General features: G+C 43.2%; 1 protein-coding gene across 4 annotated transcripts in view; it reads right to left on the bottom strand.

Annotated features, from left to right (window-relative positions):
* Positions 1-5330: 5330 nt before the first annotated feature.
* PPP2R5E (protein phosphatase 2 regulatory subunit B'epsilon) overlaps positions 5331-16848 on the bottom strand; it is a 59170-nt gene continuing 47652 nt past the window's right edge. For 3 of the 4 annotated variants that reach the window (XM_073638696.1, XM_073638695.1, XM_073638698.1), the window contains 7 exons: positions 16573-16681; positions 16073-16126; positions 15943-15993; positions 14179-14298; positions 10949-11076; positions 9545-9646; positions 5331-6301 (listed from right to left, as the gene is read on the bottom strand). In XM_073638696.1, coding sequence (XP_073494797.1) covers positions 6202-6301; positions 9545-9646; positions 10949-11076; positions 14179-14298; positions 15943-15993; positions 16073-16126; positions 16573-16681 — 664 coding nt within the window. In that variant the 3' untranslated portion in view covers positions 5331-6201. The remainder of the gene's footprint in view (positions 6302-9544; positions 9647-10948; positions 11077-14178; positions 14299-15942; positions 15994-16072; positions 16127-16572; positions 16682-16848) is intronic. The other variant, XM_073638697.1, reaches the window with a different exon arrangement.

The following is a 16848-nucleotide window of genomic DNA, read 5'->3' as shown; positions in this document are numbered from 1 at the left end:
AGCCCCAAGAACGGCCTACTACCCGACTGCAGAGAGAAATAGCAGATCTCAAAAATGCAGAACCCAAGATTTCAGAGGAGAAAGCCCCAAGTTGTATTTTTTTTTTTCACCTCAATTTCTGCCTAGAGTTAGCACATAAAAAGTAGAATCAAACTATACAGAAATAAGAAAACCTAATCCCAAAATAAGAAAACCTAATCCCAAATGACACAAAAGAATTACATTCCAAAAACAGCTACAGTAAATTAAAAAAAAAAAGTCAAGTGTATTGGTCGGAACATGAAGGATTATCGGGTCACAGACAGAGGTGTATGTTAAATATCTCCATAAGACTTCATTAAAAGAATTCTGAAAGTACAAAAAAAAAGTTTGGAACTATAGAACATTCTGAAAATATTAACAAAATATACAGATGGAGTAGACTTTGCCACGTTCCACGTTGTCTTACCACGTGAATATCCCGGGGACGGAAACGACCGAGAGCTGAAACAAAAGGTGATCAATTTGGAAATGTGGAAAACCAGGGAGGACAGAAAAGTAATCCTATACACAAGGGTCGAAAGTGATAGATCAAAATGTACGATATCTGACTAACAGCTTAGACTTCCATGTGCTGATCCCATACGAGGAGGAGGACATGGACCTGCGGAAATCGACCATCGGGTGGGAAAAGAGTGCAGCATTTCGAGACCTGTGGAGGAGGCCCAAAAGTCCGGCAATCAGAGTCCTCCTGAAGCATGGAGAGGACTTCTTTGTAGACTTGGCCTCGGTTTAATGAAATGAATACATATTCCTGCTTATTGGGCGATTTCTAAAGCTCAGCCATCCACACCCTTCACCTGACCAAGGCGATGCATAGACAAAAGAAGGGGTCGGGCTACTGAAATGGTCAGCCAGCCCCCTTCACACGCATCAATGCTGAGACCAAGTTGGAAGGTGGAGTTTCTCAGACTGGCTCACCTTTCCTAATACCAGCAAATAGATAGAATTTAAAAAACACATTTAAAGAGGTTTTTCCCCCCTTTAAAAGACAAGGACCTTTAGGGGGTAATTTTGGGGGACTTTAATGGCTTAAAAAAGATATATATATAATTTTCACAATTGGGTTTTATTAAAAATTTTGCATGATTTACCTTCTATATTTCTGTGTTGCACTATCTATTGCTGGACGCACAATGAGCAAACTGAAAATCCATCAGTGAGCTTCTTATGGGGAGAGTTTTTAATTCGTGTTCCAACTCTAAGCTGATTAATAATGACAAAGTTCAGCTGTACTTTGCTGTGAACGTTCTAAACTCTCCTACCAGAACGAGGTCAATGACATGAAAGTAGAGCTGACCTTTGTGGTCATTAATTGAGAGGATCTCTAGGAAGGAAGTGAAGAGTCAAAACTCTACCCGAAATGAGTTCACTGATCGATTCTTGGTTAACTCAATTCTGCAGCCGGCAACAAAGGTTTCTACAAAACAGTCTACTGCCGGAAAAAGATTCTAACTCTTATCTTCCTTCTTCTGAGCTCTTCCCAGCTGTTCTTTATGATTGCAAAGCTCAGCTTAACTTTCATGTGGGAGTTATAACCGAACAAGCTCACTGTCTGTTTCTCAGTTAACGTATTCTGCAACCACCAACAATAGACTATACAGAAAAGGTTTTTTTTTGGTATATGCTTGAGAACAGCACCACCCTAGCACGCAGGATATGCTTGGTATTGCAGTTTAGTCACATTAACCTGAATGGGGCCGAGTTACAATACCACATGTCGCCTTGTTATAACAAATCTATATAGTATGGCTACATACAGGAAGGCCGAAATGTCCACGAATGTACGGATCAGCTGCAAGTCTACGTACCCAAACTCAACAGCCTCATTAGGCGGAGTCAGGTACCTGCAGCCGGTCCGTACACAGTGTTTTCTCGGGCTTCTGAAATTGGTTTTATATCCAAAATCTTCTGCCTTGATTGACGGGCGGGGAAAGAAATGCTACAATACCGGCAGGATAGATGACGAGTCCAGACCGTTCCTCTGCGGCTCAGTACACAGGTCGGTCCAATATACTGTTATTATGACTTCTGGTGCGCTGGGCGGTCACCACTCATCCTCAGTATTAAACAATTTGGTCACAATGCACCTTTGATATAAAAGCATTTTAACTTTATTAATACTCAGGACAATAGGAATTTTCCAGAATTTCTTTCCGTTTTTTTTTTTGTTTTTCAGTAGCATTTTGAAGAACCACTTTAGATGGCGAAACACAGTAGTTGAAATGAGCATCCACTTCAGAATGCGACTGATGGTGCAGGCAAAAAAAAAACCCCCGAACCCTTCCCCGACAGGAGGCTGACCACAAAAATATTGCAACGTCTTTTTTTTTCTTTTTCAGGAGCGCGTTTCCTAGAGGTTACATCCTCTCTTGCCAAAATACTTTAATACATATTAATTAGAAAATAAGGCAATGACTTTCAAAACAGCTCAGACGGACTCGTCCCTGAACACAATCAGTACCGCTCCGACAACACCTCGTCCTGTACTCGCCGTTTAGTGTTTTTTATTAATATTTTTATTTTTTTTTAATCTTTATTTCAAAATGGTCCAATAAAATTTGTAGGATAATAATGGCTAAAATATATATATATATATTTATATAGGATTCTTAAAAACGGCCCTGTGTGGTGTGCTGCAGCGGTGCGGCTGATCCTAATACTGCTCAGCTGTTACTTTGTTTCCGTGTTTGATATACGGAGAATTCACGCTCATTTTCACCATATGCCGCTACCGGTCCTCCCCTCTGGCTTCTCTACCGCAGGGGTGTGAAAGCTGCCACTGCTCTGGCTGTTGTAACACTACAAGTCCCAGCATCCTACACCTGTAGAGCCACTCACATATGCCCGAATGCAGCACCTGCGCAACCTGCAGCTTTGTAAGGATGCAACATACCCCGACAAGACGATTGTTGGGGGGGGTCTCATCTCAAGACTGCAGGTTTTACATTACTGCTGTAATGCACACCTGAAAGTTAAAATAAGCACCAGAACTTTGACGACCTTTAAGGGGTGTGCACGTTGGTGGACTGGAAGAAGAAAAAAAAAAGGTACCAAAAATGGAAAAATTCTTAAAAAAAAAAAAAATTGTATATGACACATTCATGTGTGTGTATGTGAGTGTAAGTGTGCGGAGTGTATGTATGCGCACATATCTATGCAAGTGTGGTGTAAGAGAGAGTGATAGAGATAGATAGATATATATATATATCTATCTATCTATCTCTCGTGTGTAATATATGCATACATCACACTCGCATAGATATGTGTTTGCACGCGCATATACATATATACACAAGTTATATATCTTACACACATGCATGTGTAATATAGGAGTGATATTTCTATTATTCACATGTGTTACACAAATATATATGTGTATAACGTGTGTGTAATATATATATCAATGTGTATAACACATGTATATAAATGTATTAAACACATTACACATGTACATGTGTTAAATATGTATCTGTGTACACACAATTATATACATGTTAGACATTACACGTGTGTATACATATATTATAATACATACACAAATATATATCATACTAAATACATATATTTTACATATTATAATATGTATTCGTGTATGTACATTATAATTTGTATATATATATATATACACATATATATATACATATATACATATACATACACACACACACAGTACAGATCAAAAGTTTGGACACACCTTCTCATTTAAAGATTTTTCTTTATTTTCATGACTATGTAAATTGTACATTCACACTGAAGGCATCAAAACTATGAATTAACACATGTGGAATTATATACTTAACAAAAAAGTGTGAAACAACTGAAAATATGTCTTATATTCTAGGTTCTTCAAAGTAGCCACCTTTTGCTTTGATGACTGCTTTGCACACTCTTGGCATTCTCTTGATGAGCTTCAAGAGGTAGTCACCGGAAATGGTCTTCCAACAATCTTGAAGGAGTTCCCAGAGATGCTTAGCACTTGTTGGCCCTTTTGCCTTCACTCTGCGGTCCAGCTCACCCCAAACCATCTCGATTGGGTTCAGGTCTGGTGACTGTGGAGGCCAGGTCATCTGGCGTAGCACCCCATCACTCTCCCTCTTGGTCAAATAGCCCTTACACAGCCTGGAGGTGTGTTTGGGGTCATTGTCCTGTTGAAAAATAAATGATGGTCCAACTAAACGCAAACCGGATGGAATAGCATGCCGCTGCAAGATGCTGTGGTAGCCATGCTGGTTCAGTATACCTTCAATTTTGAATAAATCCCCAACAGTGTCACCAGTAAAGCACCATCACACCATCACACCTCCTCCTCCATGCTTCACGGTGGGAACCAGGCATGTAGAGTCCATCCGTTCACCTTTTCTGCGTCGCACAAAGACACGGTGGTTGGAACCAAAGATCTCAAATTTGGACTCATCAGAGCAAAGTACAGATTTCCACTGGTCTAATGTCCATTCCTTGTGTTCTTTAGCCCAAACAAGTCTCTTCTGCTTGTTGCCTGTCCTTAGCAGTGGTTTCCTAGCAGCTATTTTACCATGAAGACCTGCTGCACAAAGTCTCCTCTTAACAGTAGTTGTAGAAATGTGTCTGCTGCTAGAACTCTGTGTGGCATTGACCTGGTCTCTAATCTAAGCTGCTGTTAACCTGCGATTTCTGAGGCTGGTGACTCGGATAAACTTATCCTCAGAAGCAGAGGTGACTCTTGGTCTTCCTTTCCTGGGGCGGTCCTCATGCGAACCAGTTTCTTTGTAGCGCTTGTTGGTTTTTGCAACTACACTTGGGGACACTTTCAAAGTTTGCCCAATTTTTCACACCGACTGACCTTCATTTCTTAAAGTCATGATGGCCACTCGTTTTTCTTTACTTAGCTTTACTAACAGTCTATTCAGTAGGACTATCAGCTGTGTATCCACCAGACTTCTGCACAACACAACTGATGGTCCCAACCCCATTTATAAGGCAAGAAATCCCACTTATTAAACCTGACAGGGCACACCTGTGAAGTGAAAACCATTTCCGGTGACTACCTCTTGAAGCTCATCAAGAGAATGCCAAGAGTGTGCAAAGCAGTCATCAAAGCAAAAGGTGGCTACTTTGAAGAACCTAGAATATAAGACATATTTTCAGTTGTTTCACACTTTTTTGTTAAGTATATAATTCCATATGTGTTAATTCATAGTTTTGATGCCTTCAGTGTGAATGTACAATTTTCATAGTCATGAAAATACTGAAAAATCTTTAAATGAGAAGGTGTGTCCAAACTTTTGGTCTGTACTGTATATGTATGTATGTATATATATATATATTTTTTTTTTATACATACATATTACACGCATGCATACACACATTACACACACTTCCCCCACAACCTGGTGCTACTTTTAGAGTGCGCATTAAAACAAAAGTGGATAACCTCCGGCCCTTCAGCTGGGAGTTGCAAGGCAGCAGGTTGACATTGCTTTAACAAATGCCGAATTGACCCCAAAAAATTATTATATACACACTATGAAACAAAACCATTGTGAGGAACAGTTTTGCTAAGACATTCGGCTCTGAGGAGGGGAAAAGTAAAAATTTGCAAAGAAATATTAAAAAAAAAAAAAAAAAAAAAGAAAGAAAAGAAAAAGGAACAGAGAAAAATGGTATTCGAGAGAAGGAGAATGTTCTGAGAAGTCAAAATTCATGTTTTTCCATTTTTTTCTTTTTTTTTAACTATATAAATAGATTTATACAGTTTAGCAGAAAGAGAAGCTAAATACAATCAGGGTGCCTGGATCTGAAACACTGCCATACTCTGCCCAATAGATAAATAACAAATGCCTGACAAAATGGAAGATATGGAGGGGAGCACTTTTTTTTTTTTTTTTGACACTGTCAAATTTCTGTCAAGATCCGAGAAGATGGTAAAGAAACAATGATTAGGTTTGCAAAGTTCTGAGAAGTTCATCTAGAGTCCAAACTTTGGATTAAAGTCCATAGAATTTTTTTCTTTTGCTTTTTTGCCGTTTTGTTTTTCCTTTACTTAGACAGGTATATACAGTGCTGTTGTAATAATGAAACGAATGTTATCTACTGTAAAGTTGCACGATACAGAAAACTGCTGCTCCATCTTCTACTACATACATGTGACTCCACAGGATAAAGGTGAGATCGCTTCCTTTGTTAAGTCGGGATGATGCCGTCGCTCCTAAGACCTCGCTTCAATTCAAGGTCTTCTAATTTTTTCCATAGTTCTTCGCGCTCCTTTTCCTTCTTCTTCTCACTAATAAAGCAGAATAAAAAAAAAAAAAAAAGGGTGGAGGAATTATTTAAAGGGACTTCGGTCAGATCTAACATTGAGTTGAGTAACAATAAATACTACAAAACTTCAAAAATGATCCCGGCCCTAAGTATCAGTGGCGCCTGTAAGAGGGGTCCGGACTAGTCCCTCCGCGGAACGGCCGTCTGCACACGACTCCCTGGGATTATGCCACAAGCGGTGGTGTTCGGAGCCGCTCCTGACAGTAGGGTATTGTTCTGCGACTTGTGGCACATAACCATATAACAGTGTTCACAATTGTCTAGTATCGGTTTGGCGGAGAGCCGCCTCTGTCCCATCCGATTAGCCCACGCTTCATTTCTCAGCATGTTCCACATCACGTACGCCGCCATCCATTTAGGGAATTAAGAAAGTGATTTACTTATTCACAACGTTAACTCATCCCTACCTGGAGACAGAAGCGGAGAACACCAGTACATGTCCATTGTAAAAAAAAAAAAAAAATGCGGGAAATAAACCAATGACAGGTATGAAAAGGGACACCACTAGGGGGCGACAACACATTGGAAAGAATTGGAAAGCACTCTGGAGTTTATGGTACAAATGTAAAGGGCCGTTCTGGACATCCAGTTATTACATGGGATAGGGGGTCGCTGAGGGTCAGACTGCCTGGACCGCCACAGATGCCAAAAACAGGGCTCTGAAATGCAACCGTTATGCTGCAACTGGCGATCCGTAGCGGGGACATTCATGCTCGACCTCTGCTCCATTCTGACGGGACTGAGCCCCCTTCTTGGGATTGGGGTGGGTCTCCGCTGCCAGACCCCCAGCGATCAGTAAGCTATCCTGTAGGCTTTGGCTAGGTGAGGATTCGTAATGAACAACCCTTTAAATTGTATCTCCAAGGGCCAATATATCACTGACTGCATTACCTGTAATTCCCCATACACCATTATCAGATGGATATAAGGGTTGGGGTTTGTTGGTTTTGTTTTTTTTAACCCTTTTTTGAAGTCTAGGAATGGACCAGAAATCAAGAATTTACAAATTTTCTCTTAAGCCCCCCATACACATTAGATGGCCATCAGCTGAACGATGCAATGTTGGACTGGACTGGCAAAGGCCCACAAGAAACAGTGATCTTTGGGGTCCACTGTTCAGCTACGTGCAAAAATAACCTGACCCTAGTAAACAAATTTACTTCTGTTTCTATGTAATACTAATTTGGCAAGCTTGCTTAATCAATAAGATTTTTTTTTCTCCACTGCCCATTAGCACTTCTTCATAGGGGCCTACCGGAGGATTCTCCTGTTTTCCGATGGGCTAGTCCAAGCCTGTATACAAATCCCATACACAGGAGTGCTCCTGTGTTCTCTATGAAAAAGCAGGCGACTGACACGTCTACCAGCAGCTTTCCTCCGGGACAACAATGCGATCAGCAGTCTGAAATCGGACGTGTCTGATCGACATTTCCCCCAACCATCAGTCGGCTGGCACCTCAATAAACAGTGGTCGGCCGAACCCGTGGATATCTGCGAATATGTCCGACATTAGTATAATGTGTATTGGGGGGAAATGGAGACTGAGCTCGCTCATATTTATATTTGTAATGACAGCTAAATTTGAAGACCCAGCAGCCAACAGTCCCTTGTACCTGATCGCACCCATTAATGTGGGGCAGACGAGTGACTGTAAATTTTAGGAGCCGGATACATTAGCAGCCAATGCTCCAGACACTAATTTCGTCATTGGCCCCTGGTACCTTACAGATAATGCAGTTCTCCAATATATCAGCCATTTACCTCTAAGATAATCAGAAAAGCTTTAAGTTGGAACAGAAAAAATGTTAATATAAAGTGCAGATTAAAAGTTTGTGCCCCCGAGAAATTCTGCAGAGGAAAAAGTGAGAAGTCTGCAGCTGTTTATAGGATTTCTGCCATCGGTAACATGGTCGCATAAGGGGCTCTGTTATCAGATGCAAAAACCACACCCTGGGCAGTCGTAATAATGTGCGGAGAGGTCGGGTGATGCATCTGCAATACAGACCCCAAAATGTGGAGCGGCCACAGAAAACAGCCCATTCTGCAGCACCGTTCCTGCTGTCAGAACCCCCGAAACAAGAAGGAATCCCTATAGATCATAGTAGATTCCGTCAGGATTTATCCAGAGTGGATCGCTCATACCTGCCATGGCTCCATTAACCCCTTAAAGGACTAGGTGATTTTTCTTTTTACGGTTTCATTTTTCCAACGGTTATAATTTATTTTTCTGCCAACGTCACCATGTAAGGTCGCTTTAGTTATTTTTTTATGTAGTTTTAAATGTCAACAAAAATAAAACTAAAAACCATGATTGATTTGTAAGTTTGTTTTCCATATCGTTCAATGTGCAGTAAAAAAATAAATTAGCTGGCAATGTGATTCTCCAGCTTCATACGATTATGGAAATACCAAACTTATAAGGTTTTTTTGTTTTGTTTTTCTAGTGTCTAAAATATATATTTTTTTTAAATAGTCCCTTTAGGGGACTTGGACTGGCAATTGCTTTATTAATTATGCAATGCTATAGTATTATAATATTATTACAGTATGACCTTCTCGCGGTCTGATCCCACATGGCAGACATGGGGGCCTTTAGAAAGCTCCCACCTGCCATGACAATCAATTGGTACCCTACAATAGCGGGATCGCCATGTTAAAGGGAAACTGTCAATTTGTGCTGCTCAAACCAAAGCATGAATCGGAGCCTGGCTGCGTGATTGTAGTCAGGGAGATTTTTCTCAAACGCTCCAGTAATTAAATATCCGGCTGTGACTATGGGGAGAATAGACTAGTCCGATGCTGCCCCCGATTGGCTTCTCCAGCACGGCTCCAGGTGATTGACAGGGCTCACTCATGTGTGTCCATAGTGTGAGACCGGCCAATCACCTAAAGCGGAGCAGGGAGAAGATGACAGGGGGCACCGCCGTCCATTCCTATAGTCCCCACCCGGCTCTTAACACCAGGCTGGCACATTTCAGAGAAAAATATACCTGCCTGCAATCATGTAGCCACAAGATTCATGCTGCACAAGGTTTGAGCTACTGAAATGGTACGCCGGCTGTCGTTAAGGTGTTAAAGGACAGGAGCCATGACACTGGTGTGAACAGAGCCCAATGCAGAATAAATAACACGTCAAGTCAATGCAGCACAGAAAACCACCATAAGCTTTCAGTGCTACAGACAAGAAGAAGCTATAAAAAGTTACCGCTGGCGATCTGACTTGTAAGTGGCTGTCAGTTCATCAAACAAGGTGCTGTTCATCTCCATAAAGGCTTTTAACACGTTGTAGACGAGCGCGACGATCGCCCTGGGGGGAGAAGAAGACGACGTTGTAGATGGTGAGGAGACTGGTGATAGGTACAAGACACAGCAGTAAATATTCACTCATATATGGAGGTAATGACTGAGCCCATAGTCAGGACAGCCCAAAAACCAACAAGGTCATCCTGATCATTGGCAGCATAACTGCACTTCTTCTACCAATGATGGGGGACTTTGGCTCAAGGGGGTATCTGCATTTCCAACATCCTATCCCAATATGTAGTAGGAATAATAATAATAATAGCAAATATCTCCAATTAGAAATGTAGCATAGTTCTCCAGATAACATGTCACTTACCCCATGTGCAGGGCATTGCAGTAGCTTAGGAATCCATGGTTACAACCACTAGCAAGTAACTTTCAATATGAGTGATCGTAACCATGGATATCTAAGCTAAAGCAATGCCCTGCACATGGGGTAAGCGACATAGTGAATCAGAAGAACTATACTACATTTCTAATTGGAAGCATTTGCTAATATTAATATTAGTACAACTACGACATATTGAGATAGGATCTTGGGAGATGGGAATACCCCTTTAAACTATAACAATTTCTTTTTATATACACATGTTGTAGCCCCCCTTAAATGCCTTGTAGATATGTGGGGTCTCATCGACCGCTCCAAAAACAAAAAAGTGTATGGGTTTGTACTGAGAGTGCTCAAGGGGAGCGCAGCACTTCAGCACTGTGATTAGTGAGGGTTTTGGGACCCCCCCCACTTCACAGGCGTATATGCTAAATTAAGAGCTCATTCACACGTCGGTTTTCATGGATCGCATTCGTACCTATTAAAGTCTATGGGGCTGTTCATATGTCTGATTTTTCTGCTGACCAGGTGGTCTGCACCAAAACACGGAGACATGTCCGATGTCGAGTTTCAGATCAAATTTGGCAATAAAAGTCTATAGGTCCGAGAAAGAAAGAAAAAAATCAGACAGTATGATAGCCATCTAAGTGCTGTCCGTTTTTCACGGACTGATAGGAGAAGGTGGAGAAACTTTTTTTTTCCCCTCTCATCAGAGAAAAACTGATGACACTGACCAATCTCAGATGAAAGTTCTGCTTTCGATTAGTATTTCATCAGATTTTCAACACCGATGAAGTCGGACCGACGTTCCCATATGAGAAAACCACTGACGTGTGCATGAGCCCCAACTCGGTCTCTCGCAGGTGATAGTACAACGACGTGATGGCCGAGCCCTCTAGTGTAGTCTTAGGCCGCCAATGGAAAAACATAAGAGGTACGAAGAGAAAAAATAAAGAGGAAATTAATATTTCCACTTACGGATTCCAGTGTTCTTTAGAAATCCTGTACAGGCTTGCAAACATTATAGGAAGGATGACATTCGAGTTTTCCTCTATTAAACTCATGATATATTCATTGTTCCAATAGTATAAAGCTCGCTCCGCCACCTACAAGAAAGGAAAGGAAAGACGTTGCAGCGAAAAGGAGAATAAAGCGTGGTGTGCAGGAAGGACTGGCGGGGTTATCTGCAGACGATACATGAGAATATTAGTTGGTGCCTCAATCACCACGCTGCTGATTACAACGACGCGTCCTCATTGCTCTCCTGCACTCACAGATGTTTTTGCCATCAGATGCTAATTTACGACGCGATTCGCAACAAGCAGCCACAGAAAATAAAAACAATGGACCACTGACTGGCTGCAGCGGTCACCTTTGAAATGTAAAGCCATTAGCACCTTTATATCTTCTATCTGTTGCTGCATTGTCCAGTGATCAACATTTCTTATTCATATGCAAATGAGGCTTTAAGTGCTCTGGGCGTGACAGAGCACTCCCCGAGCTTGTTTTCCCGCTCAGCAGCGGCATCTTTAGCTTGATTGACAGCTCTCTGTCTGATTTCCTTACCTGACATTGCACAGACAGTGGCTAGTCCATTCAAGTTAAAGAAGCCAGTGCTGGGCAGAGAAATCTTGGGATGTCGAGGCTCGGGAAGTGCTCTGTGATGCCTGTAGCACTTATGCGTAATTTACATATGACTTAAACCACAAATCTCTTGAGAATGCAGCAACAGATAGAAGATATAAAAGACCTGCCTGTCCATATATGCAGTTTTGGGGAGTTGATCTTACTCTTTTATAAAAGGGGCTGTCCATTGTCCTCTTGAAAGTATAGATGTGACAAAAAAAAATCTGACTGGTGGAACCCGAAACGATCTGCAGAAAAGAGCATTTTTAACCCCGGTAGAACGGATCGGCACTATGCATGCTCAACCACTACATTCAGCTTTTTCTGCAGCCCCATAGAGAATGAATGGAGCAGCAGCGGAGCATGAGAACTGCCAATCGTGGTGGTACCTCCTCCTGTGGATCGGTGATCACTTATTTTCAATGGACAACCCCTCTAACCCTTTGAAGACTATAACTTGATTCAATCGCATAAAGCAAAAAAGCAAATCTGCCATTAACCGCGTTGCACAAATCAAGTTATACTCATTCTACAGCTCCGAACCCAATAAGAGGAACCAGATTTATATGGGATTATTGTATTATTTTTGTACAATAATATACACTATGAAAAAACGAAAATTATTTGTTTTTTAGCTGTCATATTCAGAGAGCCATACGTTTTACAATTTTCTGTGTTAGCGGTGTGAGGGCTTAGTTTTTGAGTGAGAAGCCCTCTTAGTTTTTCATTGATGCCATTTTGGGACACGTGACTTTTTGATCACTTTTCATCTCATGTCTTAGTGGGGAGAGATGAACAAAAACAGCATTTCCGGCATGGATTTTGAAATTTTTTTAATATAACTTTATAGTTTTATTGTACGGGTCATTGTGAGTGCGGTATCGGTTTTGCAGGGGGTTTGTTTTTACTCCACAAATAATATTGTTTATTATTAAAACTGGGATCTGGATTTTTGGGTTTTATTTTTTTTATATCTAAAACATTGAATTATATTTTTTATACTATACTTATTAGTCCCACAACATCCTATGATCGCAATACCCCGCACTACTTAAATAGTGCAATGCATTATCAGACTGTCAGTGTGATGGGCCGACAGAGGGAGCCACCTCCCCACAAGGGGCCGACAGAGGGAGCCACCTCCCCACAAGGGGCCGACAGAGGGAGCCACCTCCCCACAAGGGGCCGACAGAGGGAGCCACCTCCCCACAAGGGGCCGACAGAGGGAGCCACCTCCCCACAAGGGGCCGACAGAGGGAGCCACCTCCCCACAAGGGGCCGACAGAGGGAGCCACCTCCCCACAAGGGGCCGACAGAGGGAGCCACCTCCCCACAAGGGGCCGACAGAGGGAGCCACCTCCCCACAAGGGGCCGACAGAGGGAGCCACCTCCCCACAAGGGGCCGACAGAGGGAGCCACCTCCCCACAAGGGGCCGACAGAGGGAGCCACCTCCCCACAAGGGGCCGACAGAGGGAGCCACCTCCCCACAAGGGGCCGACAGAGGGAGCCACCTCCCCACAAGGGGCCGACAGAGGGAGCCACCTCCCCACAAGGGGCCGACAGAGGGAGCCACCTCCCCACAAGGGGCCGACAGAGGGAGCCACCTCCCCACAAGGGGCCGACAGAGGGAGCCACCTCCCCACAAGGGGCCGACAGAGGGAGCCACCTCCCCACAAGGGGCCGACAGAGGGAGCCACCTCCCCACAAGGGGCCGACAGAGGGAGCCACCTCCCCACAAGGGGCCGACAGAGGGAGCCACCTCCCCACAAGGGGCCGACAGAGGGAGCCACCTCCCCACAAGGGGCCGACAGAGGGAGCCACCTCCCCACAAGGGGCTTAGCTGTGTATTAAAGCTGGCTCCTACTGCACATAGCACAGGCACAACTCCTGACCCCATGCCATCCCTAGGACATAACTGTCCGAGTGAAGTTAACTACTTACAATATTACCGTACAGTTACTTGGGATTAAAGAGAAAGCTTCTTTTTATCAATGCACATGGGAGCCGTGATGCCATCTCAAAAGACATGCACCGCGCGCTGCCAGGCAGCTCAGCAATCCTCCGCCCCCATCTCCTGTACCTCATCCACCCCCCGCGCTATTTTTATGCATTTTCAACAGTGATAATTATAACCTGTCATCCCTACTGTTTGAGAAGATGTTTAATACAATACGAAGCAAAGATTGAAAGACAGGATGATTGATGTGAACGGTGGGTATCGCTTTCTCCATACAGGAAAGCGCTTCATTTATTGTAGGTCACGTTCCGTATTTTACTAAATGTATCGCCGATCACAAATATTACGAAGTGAAATGAACGGTATAAGACAACTGTGGATGAGACTGACACGCTGCGTTATAACAGAAGTTTTCCCCAACTCGGCAAATAACACCTGTCGGCCGTCCCAGGTACGGCACGTTTTCTTTCCTGTGGATAATGGGTTTCCCCCCAGCTAGTAGCTTGTAAGCCCCTGCTTTGTGGATCACGGCTGTCTGCTAGCTTGGTGCATAAGCGCCAGGTCAAGCAGACAGCCATGAAAAGTAGGGATAAGAGTGTCCCATAGCGAATAGTTGGCGCTCACCTGGAAATGAGGGCTGGAAACACACTTGGAAATCTGTTTAAACAAAGGCTCTTGGATTTTGACAAACTGTGAAGGTTCAATGACATCCAAGATCTCCTCCAACTCCCCGAGAAACATGACCTGGAAAACAGAAAAATGTACATGGCCGTGTTACTGAGTATTGAGGAAAACGAGGCAGTAATGTCCTGGAAGTGTTATGCAGAAGGCAGTGGACGTTGCCGCTTCCCTTTCTAGGTGGAGAGAAAGCTTTAAAGGGAATCTGTCGGCACATTTTTATGTTTGACAGTGGTGGTCCCGGCTGTGCAGGCGGTTTACCCCCTATAAAGGATACCCGTGTACCTAAACCTGTGCTACTCCTGCAGGTGCAGAACTACAACTCCCAGCATGCGTTGCCAGTTGCAGGTTGTTACTATACTAATGGGTTGAATCATACTTCGTATTAGGGCTGTAGAGTCAGTAAGCCAAACCTCAGACTCAGACTCCTCAATTTTCATGACACAGACTCCAACTCCACGACTCCCTCATCCACGGCTCATGTTTAAGTGATAAATTTACTGCAGCACAGATTCATCTCAGCTTAAAGTCTAGACCCTTAGATCAGGAATAGGACAGACATTTATAGGACATTTCATAACTTTCCCAAATTCTTATGAAAAAATATTCCCCACAAACTGCATTGAATTACTGTACCCAATTTATTATATATTTTAGGACTCGGAGTTGGTCTATTTTATACTGACTCCACAGCCCTGGATACTAGCATGTGTTACTTCTGGGCAATGCTACCAACCCGTACCTCCGATCCCGGGTCACAATGGTTCACACATCCAGCTCAGCTGCAATAAGGTTATGTCTACGTATACCGTACCAGCTGTGGTCGCCTCCCAAAATCATGTTACCAGGTCAGTCAGAGGGTTACCATTAATATTAGTCTTCGGCTAAAAGACTTAGAGAGAATCTGTCAGCGGGTTTTTGGTTATTTAAATCAGACAGCAGCATAAAATAGGGGCAGAGTCTGATTTCAGAGATGTGTCACTTGCTCAGCAGCTTGCTGTAGTTTCAATACAATCAGTGTTTTATCATCAGAAGATTATCACTACAGGACTAGGTGTGGCATGCAGGGCAGTCCAGCTAATCTGTGTAACCTCGCCCCCAACCGCCGCTGATTGACAGCTTCCTGTTTACATTGTCAGCAAGCTGCCAATCGGTGGTAGGGGGCGGGGTTACACAGACTAGCTGGACTGCCCTGCATGCGGCACCTAGTCCTCTACTGATAATCTCCTGATGATAAAACACTGATTGTATTGAAGCTACAGCACGTAGTCTAATCAGTGATACATCACTGGAATCAGACTCTCTGCCTCTACATTGTGCTGCTCTCAGATTCCATAGCAAAAAAACTGCTGATAGATTAATGTCTTATATATTTCACTAAATTAGTTACTATTAGAATTGAGCAAAGAATAGTATCCAGTCAAGTCCTCCATAGCATCAGGACAAGGGCGGTCTTCACTTCTGGGCCGGGCCTCCTGGGTGCCTTTTGCACTAAGCCAAACTATGTCATGACATGTGCTGTGACTTCATGATGTCAAGGTGCCTAGTAAGCGCAAGAGGCGCCCAGGGTACCGGGCAGAGGATTGCCAGCACAGAAGTGAAGATCTCCCTGGTTCAGCAGCCACGTGGGACCAGACTTAACTCTAGTTACTACTACGGCTCAGCACAAAGCTGGTGCCATCCATGAGAGCTCTTAAAGGGACCACCTACCTCTTTTTGACTACATGTTTTTGGCCAGAACTTCATCAATCCTCTAATGACCTAAAAAAAAAAAAAAAAACATTTTTATTATCCAATGGTAAGAAAATGATGTTTATGACAGTGATGGAAACACACTCACCGGTTCTGTGAGGGAAGGGTCTTTTTCCAGGAACTGTACTATACAATATGCCAGCTGTAGAGAAAAAAAAATAATTAAAGGAATGAGCAGGACATACAAGAACAAAGGGTGGAAAGAAGCATCGCATGTAACAAGCTGTATGCAATGGTTAGCAATTTATTGACATTTCCAGGAGGAGCAACAGAGGGAGATTAGAAAGAACATTTCCAAGAAAAGATGCTCCTGGATGGTTATGAGAAGTAAAGGAGAGATGACGAACCCTCTGATTTTCTGTGGAAGGGGGTCCCCGGATTCTATAAACATGGCGGCTTTCCTCCCTATCTACTGGTTGTGTGACTGTGATGCTATTCCATATAAGCGTTGCGTCGTTTTATTAAAGAAAGCAGCCACGTTTTCCTAATTCTGAACTTCCCTTTAAGCAGTCGTTTCCTCTTTCTGATGGCACAGGCCTTTCACAATGAATCCACCAAACACTGGGAGAGAAGAAGCAATGGCCATACCTGTGCGTGGAAGAGGGATAAGCTCCTGACGGTGTGCAGGGGGATCAGCACTTTCACCAGGAACTGTTTGTGTTCAGCTTTCAGAGGTAATGCAAAGCCATTGATAATACTGCAAGAGAAAGGGGGGGGGGGAAGTCATCAGGACAAATATGAAGAGCATGTTCAGACATGGCAGATTCTTCACATCAAAAGACAAAAAGGGTTACTTGCACATATTACCAAAATGTCACTGTCAAGTGTTAAAGTCAATCTGTCGGCAGCCTGACCCTGCAAAAC

Source organism: Phyllobates terribilis, unplaced genomic scaffold (assembly GCF_046119375.1).
Source record: "Phyllobates terribilis strain yellow unplaced genomic scaffold, ASM4611937v1 Scaffold_7__3_contigs__length_470593459, whole genome shotgun sequence".
Classification (NCBI taxonomy): Eukaryota; Metazoa; Chordata; class Amphibia; order Anura; family Dendrobatidae; genus Phyllobates; species Phyllobates terribilis.
Note: the sequence above shows the minus strand (reverse complement) of the source record. Positions and strands in the feature narration are given on the sequence as shown.